Raw genomic sequence first — 14,018 nt, forward strand, 5'->3', positions numbered from 1 at the left:
ATGATTTGTAGGTTTTCATATTGTGCTGAATATTTGTGATCAAAAGTATGATCAAAGCTCACAGTCTCAGTCTTGCAGTTTTCCAGCATCAGGGCAACTGCATGTGTCTCAGTGAACATGTTTCAACATGTTTCATTTCAACCCAGCTTTCTATTAGCATGTGGAACAGCTATATTTATTAATTTAATATTCATACTCATGTCTCTTTCTCATCCTTTGTAGTCAATATAATGTTAACTACTTTGTCACTCACATGTCCATCTTCATGTAAATACTGTCTCAACAAAACTTCCATAGATACTTTTAATCCACATGGAAATACATGATACATTATATTGGCAAATGTTTTGGGACACCCCTCCAAATCATTGAATTGAGGTGGAGTTTTTCACGGGTTGGTCTTGGCCCCTTAGTTCCAGTGAAAGGAACTCTTAATGCTTCAGCATACCAAGACATTTCAGACAATTTCATGCTCCCAACTTTGTGGGAACAGTTTGAGGATGACCCCTTCCTGTTCCAACATGACTGCACACCAGTGCACAAAGCAAGGTCCATAAAGACATGGATGAGAGAGTTTGGTATGGAGGAACATCACAGAGTCCTGACCTTAAACCAATAGAACATCTTTGGGATGAATTAGAGCAGAGACTGCGAGCCAGACCTTCCTGTCCAACATCAGTGCCTGACCTCACAAATGCACTTCTAGTGGAATGGTCAAAAATGACCATAAACACACCCCTAACAGTTGTGGAAAGCCTTTCCAGAGGAATTAAAGTTGTTATAGCTGTAAAGGGGGGCCAACTCCATATTAAATTTGTGTGCATATAAAGGCAGACGTCCCAGTTTTGGCCTGGTCCGCAGTATCCACTCTAATTCATCCCAAAGGTATTCTATCAGGTTGAGGTCAGGACTCTGTGCAGGCCAGTCAAGTTCCTCCACACCAAACTCACTCATCCATGTCTTTATGGACCTTGCTTTGTGCACTGGTGTGCAGTTATGTTGGAACAAGAAGGGGTCATTCCCAAACTGTTCCCATAATGTTCAGAGCATGAAATTGTCCCAAATGTCTTGGTATGCTGAAGCATTAAGAGTTCCTTTTACTGGAACAAAGGGTCCAAGCCCAACCCCTGAAAAACAATACCTGAATTCAATTTGGAGGGGTGTCCCAAAACGTTTGGCAATACAGTGTATTTAAACCTCCACATTTTCTAATTCCATACAGCACATACATTATATAAAGTTCTGGATTAATGGAATTTGAACTTTTCAGCAAGTCTGCACTCTGTAACCCACCTCCACTTGCCTTGTTTATGGCTAGCATGCGGCTAAACATAGAATAGGATGATGGGTCAGAGGACAAATGTTAAAGGGGCCTTTGCTAGCAGGCTTGTGGATGTGAGTAGAAGTAGACAGACTGAGAGTTTTTATTTTTTCTATAATATTTTTTCTAGTTGTCGTTGCTAGACAAAAAAACATTATAAGAAAGGTATTGCATAGTTTGGGAATCCAAATTGATAAGGTGAGAATATACCCCATGCCATTTTTCTTTTTGTAAACTATGTTATCTGATGATTTTTTTTTATCATCTGTTTATTTCAGAACTTCTGAAACAGTTTGTGTTTTTCTCTATGGTGAAATGGAAAAGCCTTCTATATAAGATTGATTTTTAGATGTAGTTGATGGCAATCATTCAGCCAACCAGCTTGAATAGTGTCACAGAGAACCTGGATCCTCTCTTGGTGGACTCTGGGCACACGGTGGGGGACACCCTGGACAGGGCACTATCACACACACACACACACACTCTGGACAATTTAGAGATGCCAGTCAGGCTAAAGTGCATGTCCTTGGACTGGGGAGAAAACCAGAGTACCTTGAGGAAACATCCAAAGCATTGAGAGAACATGCAAACTCAAACCCCTAACCCCAGAGGTGCGACACAAAGTACTAAGCCACCATGCCTACAAGTGCCAATCATGGTAATTAAAAATAGAAAGAATTGAGAGTTGTAATGGAGAGTGTGGAGGCGTGGCTTAGCAGGGGTCTGCACAGAGAGGGAGGTGTTCATGAGAGGAGGGGCTTAGGGGGGTATTAAGTGTGTGTGAATGAAGCAGACAGCAGCAAGCAAGATATATCAAAAATGTATTTATATAGAAAAATAGTTTAATAAGTTTAACTTGTGTTTTAAAAAGATGTTATACAATACTGGAAACTTCTTATATTCAATACATTTCCATTTTTCTGGTGAACTGAGATCTGGATTTATTTATTTATTTATTTATTTATTTATTTTTATTATAGTCTGTGCATCAATTTTTCTCCTTACTCTCAGATATAAGAGCCATGTGATCATATGGCATGTTTTAAGTGTTAAGATAAGAAGAAAACTGGTCAATCAGTTAACATCTATAAAGCTTTTAACACTTTATCCCAAAAATAAAATTCAGCCTAAATCTCAACCTGTCTAAACTTAAAAGATTGAAAGCATTTAAAATTATTTAAAGTATGTATTTAAATCAATAGGATTTTGTATTATACAAAGTAAGGCAACATAAAATAGAGAAAACTAATTGGAGGAAAATGTATACAATTCCATTCGGCCATAGCCAGTGTTTATGGATTTTTTTCCTCTTGGGTCTGACACCTGGAGAGATTGCTGGGGTGTGTGTTTTGTCAGGCTTTAAGAGGCTGTTTAAGAGTCTGGCTGTGTTTTTGAGACTTTTTTTTCCAGGTGCCCAGTGCCTGCTGTTCAAGGCATTTAAAGCATTTACAAAATGGCCTGCTACCTGAAGGAGCACAGTGTGGCCTGATTCAATAATGTCTGCTTTATGTCTGTAGACATAAAATGTTTGCACCAGACTCTCTCGATCAGATCACCCTTACACCCCCCCACCAAACACACATTCTTATGCACTCTTTTAGTATCTACCCTTTATTGTATCTCAGGTGAATGTCTTTTTTTTTTTTGCCATGGTCTGTGTCTCAGCCTATGACTGTATCATGCACATGTGTGTGCTTTGTAAGTGTGTGTGTATTAGATGAATCCAGACCCAGTGTTTGTGTCATGCGGACAGCACACGGGCAGGCAGCTGAGGTGTGTTCTCACTGTCGCATGTCTCTCATAGCAACAGAAAGGCAGCGAGGCCACTGATCCTTTTATAGACAAAGTGAAAGAGCATTCAGTCAGATTCCGCATGCTTAGTCATCCTGAAGCATTATTAATAGCACAAATAAATTATTGGACACCCATGTACCAAAAAATACTTTGAATTTAGGTGAACAGAAAGGATATGAAAGTGCAAAAAGTATGCCAATGTATTTGTGCTTCTTGTAGAGACGGTCAAAGCTGTAATGTTGTGTCTCGATATGATCTAACATCTTATTATTTAATAACAGATAGACACTGCTCCTGCTTCCCGTTTATAGGCCACTTGTTCTTTCCAATTATAAAGAAACAGTGGCTTTATTGTCACTGCACCATTTGCCTTGGCAGCGTAACAATATTGAATTTGGTCGCAGGTTTGTCATATGATTGTGTAAACATGCGTGCAGAGTGGAATAGATGTGCCTGATGCTCTGTTGCTAGGTAACAGCCAAGCAACACATACCTTAAAGAGACTACTTAGCAGAGACCGCAAACACCAGCTACTTTCAAAATATGATGCAGGCATCACAATTTCTGTACGGAGTTTTTCCCCTAGCACAGCCCTATTGTGTTTTCTCCATTTACACTATGGGATGTGTTTCACAGCATCAGCTATGTATTTCCTGCCATTACTCTTATTCTATTCCTATGCAGATGCTTTATTTGGGAATTGCCTAGCATGCTAGCATAGAACGTGTGTAAACTACAGGCAAAATTTTTAAGCAAATTTTAAAAAAAGAAAAAGAAACTCGGACATAATTACAGTAAATTAGTGTATTTCTTTTCTCGAGCCATTGTGCCTGCAAAAATATTACTGGTTCTCAAACAGAGACAGGTGGTGTGATTGGCAGCCTTCAGCTCGCATCTGTTACTCAGCCAATCACTGGCTATATTTGTTGTGTATTTAGCATATAGGTTAATGCAGTGATATGATTGGTGGTAGTATGTGTATTATAGTGGGTTTGAGGTTGTGTATTAGGTATAGAAAGTGTAATAGTGTTAAAGTGGCCTAGCCTTTTAATGATCAGAGATCATTAAGCCTGATTACAGTCAAACACTGCAATCACTCATCACTTCACACAGTACACACATGAACATAGGTAGAACATACATATACACACACACACACATAGAGACAAACAGGAGGCAGCTCACAAACCCTCTATCCATGTATTTATTCTCATGAAGATACCTTGTGGATAAGTTGAAGATATTCTGCATTCATTTGTCTTTATCTTTCTTCTGTTTTAATATAAAATAGGGTCAGTTTTAGAGGGAAGGGGACAGTTTTTTGTCTTTCTTTCTTTTTTAAAAAATATTTAAAACTTTTTTTTATTAATGACTTCTAGAGTTTTTATTATTATTAGTAGTAGTAGTAGTATTGTTGTTGTTGGCTGTACTACTAAGATTTTACAAAGTAAGGTCTGAGGGTCTGTGATCACAACCCACCTTTAACAACATTATAGACTTCGACAAGGATGTATACATTTAAATGATCATCATACTGATTACCTTGAAATAGATAGATAGATCTGTACACTCTTTGCTCCAATTGAAACATTTTCCATTTGACTTTTTTATTTTTCCCTCATATATGCTGCAAATACTGTGTACACAATACAGAGGGTTTCTGTGGCTTTACAAAGCAGTCTTCAGGACAGGGTTTCATAACCCCAGGTAAAAATGGTGTAAGCCCCTTACATTAACAGTGTGAAATGTTCCTCTATCCAGGGTTAAAAGCAGGGGATTAGGACAATGATAACCTTGGGTTAAGTCCAGTGTGAAAAATCCTACAGACTTATATCACTGGTTGTACTCTACACCAAATACTACACCTATAAACTACATCAATATGTTAGATTTATCTGTTAAACTAGTAATTGAGTGTAGGATTAGGTATGCATAGCTAATATGTTCTAACCAAATTTTATTTCTTTTTTACACCCAGACTATGTTAACTGCAATTTCCATGAGTGCCATCGCCACCAATGGAGTAGTACCAGGTAAGAGATGCCCTGTTTTATACTTGTACCTTAATTCTACACTTATTATGTCACTATCACTGTTACTGAAGCAGTAATGCTGAGGAAAGTACAATGTCCAGACTGCACTGTCCCCAGTGCTATATTTTCATGTCTATTATCCTGTAATTAAGCCTATATTCTAATAACAGCCTCTGTCTCACCTTCTGATTGGAGAAAAGCAAGAGTGCTGGCAAATTGCTGGCTTTTCTCATTGTGAGTCACTACTTGGTTGATGTTAGTGCACAAGTTCTTACATTCATGATGGCCCATCACTCATCAGGGATTAAAGTTGTAACAGGGGGCTTTTCCTCAGTCTCTGAATATAGATTGTAATATTTTATTTATTCCGATTGAGTACATTGTAATATTTTATTTATTCCGATTGAGTACATGTTGATCGTTATTATTTTAACAGCCGGCGGATCTTACTACATGATCTCACGTTCGCTTGGTCCTGAGTTTGGTGGCGCTGTGGGGATCTGTTTCTACCTGGGGACCACCTTTGCAGGAGCCATGTACATTCTGGGATGCATTGAGATCTTACTGGTAAGATATCAGTACTGTACATGTTGTGTCTTCTGCTCATTCACTTTTCTCTGTTTCTAGCTAAATTTTTTTTTGCATAAGTAGCCATTTGCTCATACTTTTTTGAAACAAATTTAACCATGTAGGTACACATAGAAGACAGTTGAATTGAGATCATCCATGACATTATTCCCACAGTTGGACAAAAATGAAATACTCCGAAAATGTTAACAGTGTATACATTGTACTGAAGTAAATCTGGAGTCTGTTTTTGCCATTTCATCCTTTTGCTGTCTTTTTTCTTTGTAATATTTTGCAGTCCTTCTCTTCTCTCTGCGTTTTTCTTCAACCATCCCTTAATCTCTTATTGTTTATTTCTCATCCAAGTTTGTGTTTCTGGAAATTTCCAGCATATCAGTTGCTCAGTTTCATCTCTCTCACTCTCTGATTTGTGTTAATATTATATCTCTCTCTTTCTGACTCCCCCCCCCCATTTAATTTTTTATGAAAGATTAATTATGTGGATTCTGCTTTAGTGAATGGAAATGCTCTTGGAATGTCATGTCACACACACACACACACACACACACAAAAAGAGAGAGAGTGAATTTTCCATACATTCTCATTGAAACTGGTGGTTATTCCGCTTCCAAATCAATTCTGTGCTAATAGTGGGAGACAGGGTCCATGGCAGTCTGACATGTATAACAGATTTATCCAGCTGTAGAAAAAATGACACAAAAGTGCTATTTAAAAGAGTTGAGGACCGCTTCAAGAATATACTTGAATTGCAACCCTGGAGATCTGATATGATGAATAGGTCACCATGACAACTAGCTGTCCAGGCATATGTGTGTGCGTGGGTGGGTGGGTGGGTGTGTGGGCACTCATTAAATCATAAAAGCATATTCCTTTTCCAGTAATTCATTTCTATCAAAGTTCTGATGCTCAAAGAATTAATGAGTTTAACCAACTGTGCAATAGTCAAGGCTTACAGCCAGAAGAATTAGTAGGCCATAAAGTCCAGCCTGTTTAATTCCACGCTCATTTGGTTCAATTATCCCCAATGACGCATAACTGAAGAGAAGCTGATCATTCTGAAGCAGCCCTCTTTTAAACTAAGAACAAACTCATCCAAACCCCATGACAAATCCCAAGTCTGTTCTTCACCTGATCTAATGGATCTGTGCCAAGAGAGCTAAAAGCAGCTGCTGTGACTCCAATTTTAAAGAAGCAGGATCCGGAAAAACCTCACTAACTCCATCCCATTTTCAATCTCCGCTTTCTGAGCAAGGTGCTAGAACACATGACCATTTCAATCTAGTTTTAAAGCCTTGGACAGCACTGCTCATGGTGTTAATCTTTTTATAGCTGCCGACAGAGGAAATATCAGCATTTCTGTCCTTCTTGTCATCTGACTGCTTTTGCTACACCATCACATTCTGGAAAATCTTACTTGAATATGATTGCCACTGAACTTGTATAAGATTCAGGATTCAGTATTTTCTTTGTTACGTACACAGTTATATACACTACAAAATTTGAAATAAAATGAAAACCCGGCTTTTCCTCGTAAACTGTGCATATAAATTGCCATGTTACAGGCGTGGAGAGGATACAAGTGCAGGTAGACAGTTTAATAGGAACAGCAATGATCAGTTTATTAGGTATAGAGAAAATTGAAACATAAGATCCAAACAACATGAAAGATAAGCAGGCACAGGGTCAGGGGAATGTATAAAGATCAGAGGATTATAAAGACCAGGCAGAGGCAAATACAAAGAACGAGGCAAGGAGCAAAGCCAGAATAAACGATACATGAAAACAAGGAAGTGGAAGTAGTGGCTCAGCGTGAACAGCCAGATGCTCTTGGGGTTTAGGTTTGTTAACTAGCTTCTATGTCGTGCTTGTGTAGATTCAAACATATTTCTAGTTACATAGCTGTCTAGCAAAAGTACCTCTTAGACATTAGACATCCTAAGCATTTCATACAGTATATTCTGTAGCTACTGACTGTTTTTGTTAGCATAATTTGCAGCTTATTATCATGCATCTGTCTTCACTGTCTCAGACAATATTGCTGATGACTAAGCATTTGGCAGAAAACTTCTGTATTTTCGATTGAGTCTTGAGTCTAAATTTAATTATGTACATTTATTATGTGCCTCAGTATTGAACCTGGAGCTTTTACTCAAACATTTGAAAATAAGTGAAAAACATTCATGTCCTACTCATGCTCCTGAAGACTAAACATTTCTGCACATAGTTATAAGTTCCAGTTTCGCTTCTACCTCTGAGAAAGTCTTTTATTTTTAACAGTTTACTCTTATTTTAGTGCTGTGAGCTTTGCATTTTTTTGGCTTTGTGGGTATCACCTTTTTTAAAGCTGGTGGAATTTTTGGTTTGGTTTGGCTTACCCACACATTTACACACAACGTTATTGAAAGATGGAGGTCTTCAATCCTTTGGGGTTAAATGCATTATTGTTATTTTTTCCCTTAATCAATAATAAATTGCAAAACTAAATTCTAATAAGTTAGAAAATTGAATATTTACTCAAGTATTTCATGTATTTCGTTTCTTTCCACCACTGTCTAAGATACTAAGCCAGATATTGCATTGATATTGACAGCAGCTCAGTCTGCTTTTGTTATGTATCATATGAGTCATAGTTTTGCATCTCCAACTAGACAATGTTAGGCTGCAGTATCGAGTCTCACCTTCACCATGTAACAGCTTCACTGGCTGCTTGTTAAATACAAATCTCAAATTTCTCCTTCTGACCTATAATGTCTGCCTATTTTGGACAAATTACTTCAACAGTGACTTCCTCATATCTGGGGCACCAGGCAGCTATAAGTTAGAGGTCATGTCTTTGTGGTGCCTGCTGTGGTATTTACTACCTCAACCTTTTCAGACTGCATCTGTTCTGCTTTCATTTACTGATATAGTATTTAATTCCTTATTGCATTTGTTGTTTTTTATTTACATTCTTGACACTGAACATATATATTTATTGTATTTACAATTTGATGATGTTATATTAAACCATATACATTTTACTATTTAATTTATTTTAGGATCTAGTTTTCTCTATCCACTGTCTCTCAAAAACAATTTTTTGCTCTTGTTTCCTCTGTCAGATCTACATTGTGCCACAGGCAGCCATCTTTAAGATGGAGGATTTAGAAGGCCCAGAAGCAGAGGCAGCCATGTTGAATAACATGCGAGTGTATGGCACCTTGGTGCTGACCTTCATGGCTGTGGTGGTATTTGTGGGTGTGAAGTATGTCAATAAGTTGGCACTGGTTTTCCTGGCCTGCGTTATATGCTCCATCCTGGCAGTGTATGCTGGAGTAATCAAGACTGCCTTTGAGCCACCTGTGTTCCCGTAAGTACCTGGATTTTCTCAAAGAGTATAATGGTGAGGATATTCAGTTAGAATGCCAAAAAGGTATTATGCTTCTCATTTAGAAAATCTCAGTTTGCTTATAACTAGCTGTCTCTCAGACAACATTTCACAGGAACCTTATTAAATTTCTGTCTAGTTAAAAATTTAAGGCCTTCTACAGTAGTGGTGTTTCATTCATAAGCACTTCAATGATTTGAGCGAATCATTCTCATTCACTTCCATGTATGGACATATTTTTTGCTTAAATAAGTCCCATTCATGTAAAACTTTGACTGCTTTGGCAGCTCTTACCTGCTTTTTAGACAGCATTAGAGTGTAGCTGTAAAGGAGCATTGTATTGGTTGGATGTTTTGAACAGCCTTGGCGTTAGGTCTGTACAAACTGGGACATGTGGTTCAGTACAAACTGAAGGAACAAGTTAGTGAATCATATGATCAAACTGGGACTTGTCGGTCATGAACAAAATGAACAACGAGACATGCCATTCATTCAGTTCAAATGTGAGTATTACTGGTTCAACAGGAGGAGAAGGAGGTGGAGCCATACTATCAAGAGAATGTAGCACTGGAGAGGTTTTATATCTGTGTATGAAGCATAATGTTAATTTATGAATATGTAATGATTATAGATAATCTTGCACAAGAAAAATGACTGAAAGTTGTCCTGAAAGTTATCCTGATTTATTTATTTGTTTTTTTTTTTTACATTTGGTAATCGAAAAAATCTAGGAAAATATAATATACACTATATTGCCAAAAGTATTCGCTCACCTGCCTTGACTCGCATATGAACTTAAGTGACATCCCATTCCTAATTCATAGGGTTCAATATGACGTTGGTCCACCCTTTGCAGCTATAACAGCTTCAACTCTTCTGGGAAGGCTGTCCACAAGGTTTAGGAGTGTGTTTATGGGAATTTTTGACCATTCTTCCAGAAGCGCATTTGTGAGGTCACACACTGATGTTGGACGAGAAGGCCTGGCTCTCAGTCTCCGCTCTAATTCATCCCAAAGGTGTTCTATCGGGTTGAGGTCAGGACTCTGTGCAGGCCAGTCAAGTTCATCCACACCAGACTCTGTCATCCATGTCTTTATGGACCTTGCTTTGTGCACTGGAGCACAGTCATGTTGGAAGAGGAAGGGGCCAGCTCCAAACTGTTCCCACAAAGTTGGGAGCATGGAATTGTCCAAAATGTCTTGGTATGCTGAAGCATTCAGAGTTCCTTTCACTGGAACTAAGGGGCCAAGCCCAGCTCCTGAAAAACAACCCCACACCATAATCCCCCCTCCACCAAACTTTACACTTGGCACAATGCAGTCAGACAAATACCATTCTCCTGGCAACCGCCAAACCCAGACTCGTCCATCAGATTGCCAGATGGAGAAGCGCGATTCGTCACTCCAGAGAACGCGTCTCCACTGCTCTAGAGTCCAGTGGTGGCGTGCTTTACACCACTGCATCCGACGCTTTGCATTGCACTTGGTGATGTATGGCTTGGATGCAGCTGCTCGGCCATGGAAACCCATTCCATGAAGCTCTCTGTGCACTGTTCTTGAGCTAATCTGAAGGCCACTTCGCACTATGCGCCTCAGCATCCGCTGACCCCACTCCGTCAGTTTACGTGGCCTACCACTTCGTGGCTGAGTTGCTGTCGTTCCCAAACACTTCCACGTTCTTATAATACAGCTGACAGTTGACTGTGGAATATTTAGGAGCGAGGAAATTTCACGACTGGATTTGTTGCACAGGTGGCATCCTGTCACAGTTCCACGCTGGAATTCACTGAGCTCCTGAGAGCGACCCATTCTTTCACAAATGTTTGTAAAAACAGTCTGCATGCCTAGGTGCTTGATTTTATACACCTGTGGCCATGGAAGTGATTGGAACACCTGATTCTGATTATTTGGATGGGTGAGCGAATTCTTTTGGCAATATAGTGTATCTGCTGTTGTCTTAGTACACTGGTAGACATTATATAACAACAAAATCACATCAACAGCGTCACAGTTCAATTTACTAGAACAAATCGGAACAAACCTTTTTTTGAACAGAATCAAAAAAATTTATTCACTCAGATGAATGGAAATTACCTTTGCTACTCTACAATTTTTCACTAGAGTGCCACCTCTAGTCAATTTTTTTTATCAGCACTACTAGCAGTCACTTCTCAGAGCATTTCTAGCCTACATGTCTATATGAATTAATTCACCCACAATACCTTTTTCTGTGTGAATCTCGTCCAGGGTGTGTGTTCTGGGGAACCGGACTCTAGTGTGGAAAGGCTTTGATGTATGTGCTAAAGTGATTGAGAAAGACAATGTAACAGTCACTACCAAACTCTGGAGTCTCTTCTGTGACTCTGAGTTCCTCAATGCCACCTGCGACAGCTACTTCACCAACAACAACGTGACAGAGATACAGGGCATTCCAGGCATCACCAGTGGCATTCTGAAAGGTATACATACACACCAGTTGAGTCACCAGTTGAGTTTTTGTCATTATTGCTAACACTTTCAAACTTTTTTTCTACTTCCTTTCTCAGAGAACTTGTTTGGGAACTATATGGAGAAGGGTGCTTATCTGGAGAAGCGGGGCCTTTCTGCAGTGGAGGAGCCAGATGCTCTGCCCACGAATACTAAAAACTACGTGCTATCTGACATCACCACTTTTTTCACACTCCTGGTTGGCATCTACTTCCCTTCAGTTACAGGTCAGTCATTACACTGCTGAAAATTAGATTGTCACATAGATATGCTAATGGTGAGAGAGCGCTATTAAGGATTCATGTATCCATCGATTTATCCATTTATATGCTACATTAGTAGCATCTGATCTTTAGGAGAAGCACAAAATTCTATTTACTCTCACATGTAAGGAACATCAAATAAGGAATATACTGTGGATAGCCTTCATCTTTGCTTCTTTCCTATTTCCTGTACTAATTATTTCATGTCAACTGACTAGTTTATCTAAACGTGCAAGAAATGAAAACATGCTATAAATAAAACATACTTTTCTGTAGCAGTCAAAGTAAAAAAAAATGTTTTTGTCTGTCTCTGTACGTGTGTATCAGGAATCATGGCAGGTTCGAACCGCTCTGGTGATCTGCGTGATGCTCAGAAGTCCATCCCCATTGGTACCATTCTGGCCATCAGCACCACCTCCTTCATCTGTATCCTTACACACATACATTTCACACACACACACACACACACAGAGCCTGTTCTAATAGAAATACAACATAAAATGTATTACATAAAATGTAAAATGATCCACATGTCTGAACTTTGTGCTTATACTGTAATATTAACACTTTAGTACCAGCTTACACTCATCACTGCAGGTCAAATTCAACTGTTAATATTGGATTAGCTGCTGAGGTTTGATTAAATAGGGACAGTTTTTCTCTAACTCAGCCTCTCAGACATGTCCTGTGTTGTGCTGTTTGGCTCCTGCATTGAGGGAGTAGTCCTGAGGGACAAGTAAGTTTCATGTTTTTTCATGTCTTTGTTTTAATTAGTCCATAAATTGAATGTATGTACCATGTAGCCTTAAGGCAGCATCCTCTCTTACAATTGTGTGTGTGTGTGTTTTGGCAGATTTGGTGAGGCAGTAAGAGGGAATCTAGTGATAGGAACATTGGCGTGGCCGTCCCCCTGGGTCATCGTCTTCGGCTCTTTCTTCTCCACTTGTGGGGCGGGGCTTCAGAGTTTGACCGGTGCACCACGTCTTCTGCAGGCCATAGCGAGGGATGGGATAGTGCCGTTTCTTAGAGTGAGTCACACATGTACACACCATTTATTTGTATTATTATTTCGCAAAAGGCACAGTGGTGCAGATGGTTGTGTTGTCACCTTGCAGCTCCAGGGTCCTTGGTTTGATTCTGAGCTCAGGTTGCTGTCTATGTGCCATTTTGCATGTTCTTCCCATATACACATGGATGTCCTCTGGAAATACATTTCCAGTATTCTCTCATCTCTTAAAAACATACCAGTGGGAAACTAGTGACTTTAAATTATCTATAGTGAATGATATCATGGCTATGCAGAAATTGGTGCCGAACTACATTACCCATCAGCCCCAGCAAGTCACATGACCCTGTTACATTTCACTGATCACTCATACTTGTTACTAATCATTAACTAAAGTATTAGTAACTAACTAATCACTAACCTGAAACTGTTCCTAATCTGTCATGTTACTCCCCATTAGCACTCCTATTTAGTTTCTGCTTTCTGTGTGTTTTTTTGTCAAATTGTTGTTGTCTTTGTGTTTATCGTGTTTGCCACATTCTCGCTCATAATCTTTGTTTTTTGGTTTATTTGTTTGCACTTTAGAAAATTAATTGTCTGTACTTGCAGAAATCCTGATAAATAAGAGTGTGAATATTTGTGTGGTGCCTAGCAATGTGCTGTCATCCAATCCAGGATGTATTCCCACATCACACCCAGCGTGCCTGGAAAAGACTAAATAATAAATTTGTTAGTTTAAATATTAAATCTGTCCGGAGATAGATGAAAGTTGTGGATCGTTTTATTGCTCGAAAAGTGTAAATATATTTAGCATGTAATTAATGGTCTGAATATATTTTATATAGATGTCATAAAAAGTGTAAATATATTTAATTTAGATGTCATTAAAAGTGTAAATATGTTTAAGATTATTGTCTATATGTAACGTTTATATATACTTTATTTTGCTAAATGTTTGACCAGTTTTGCATAGCTAAGTATTAATAATATATATATATATATATATATATATATATATATATATATATATATATATATATATTTCATGTAAATAGAATTAATTTTGTGGTTGTCCATAGTCTTTTTTCATAAAGTTTATAACAAAAAGTACTTTAAGGATGTAAACCAATTTTGAAAATAAAAAAATAAACAGAGGCACA

At 38.5% G+C, this 14,018-nt stretch overlaps 1 protein-coding gene across 2 annotated transcripts in view; it reads left to right on the top strand.

The window, feature by feature from the left end:
• Positions 1 to 14,018, top strand: part of slc12a5a (solute carrier family 12 member 5a) — a 142,906-nt gene that overhangs the window by 110,775 nt on the left and 18,113 nt on the right. For both annotated transcript variants that reach the window (XM_058402744.1, XM_058402745.1), the window contains exons 5-12: positions 5,094 to 5,148; positions 5,585 to 5,715; positions 8,838 to 9,085; positions 11,350 to 11,561; positions 11,649 to 11,816; positions 12,180 to 12,278; positions 12,531 to 12,588; positions 12,706 to 12,880. In XM_058402744.1, coding sequence (XP_058258727.1) covers positions 5,094 to 5,148; positions 5,585 to 5,715; positions 8,838 to 9,085; positions 11,350 to 11,561; positions 11,649 to 11,816; positions 12,180 to 12,278; positions 12,531 to 12,588; positions 12,706 to 12,880 — 1,146 coding nt within the window. The remainder of the gene's footprint in view (positions 1 to 5,093; positions 5,149 to 5,584; positions 5,716 to 8,837; positions 9,086 to 11,349; positions 11,562 to 11,648; positions 11,817 to 12,179; positions 12,279 to 12,530; positions 12,589 to 12,705; positions 12,881 to 14,018) is intronic.

The sequence above is a fragment of the Hemibagrus wyckioides genome, linkage group LG11 (genome assembly GCF_019097595.1).
Source record: "Hemibagrus wyckioides isolate EC202008001 linkage group LG11, SWU_Hwy_1.0, whole genome shotgun sequence".
NCBI classification, from domain to species: Eukaryota; Metazoa; Chordata; class Actinopteri; order Siluriformes; family Bagridae; genus Hemibagrus; species Hemibagrus wyckioides.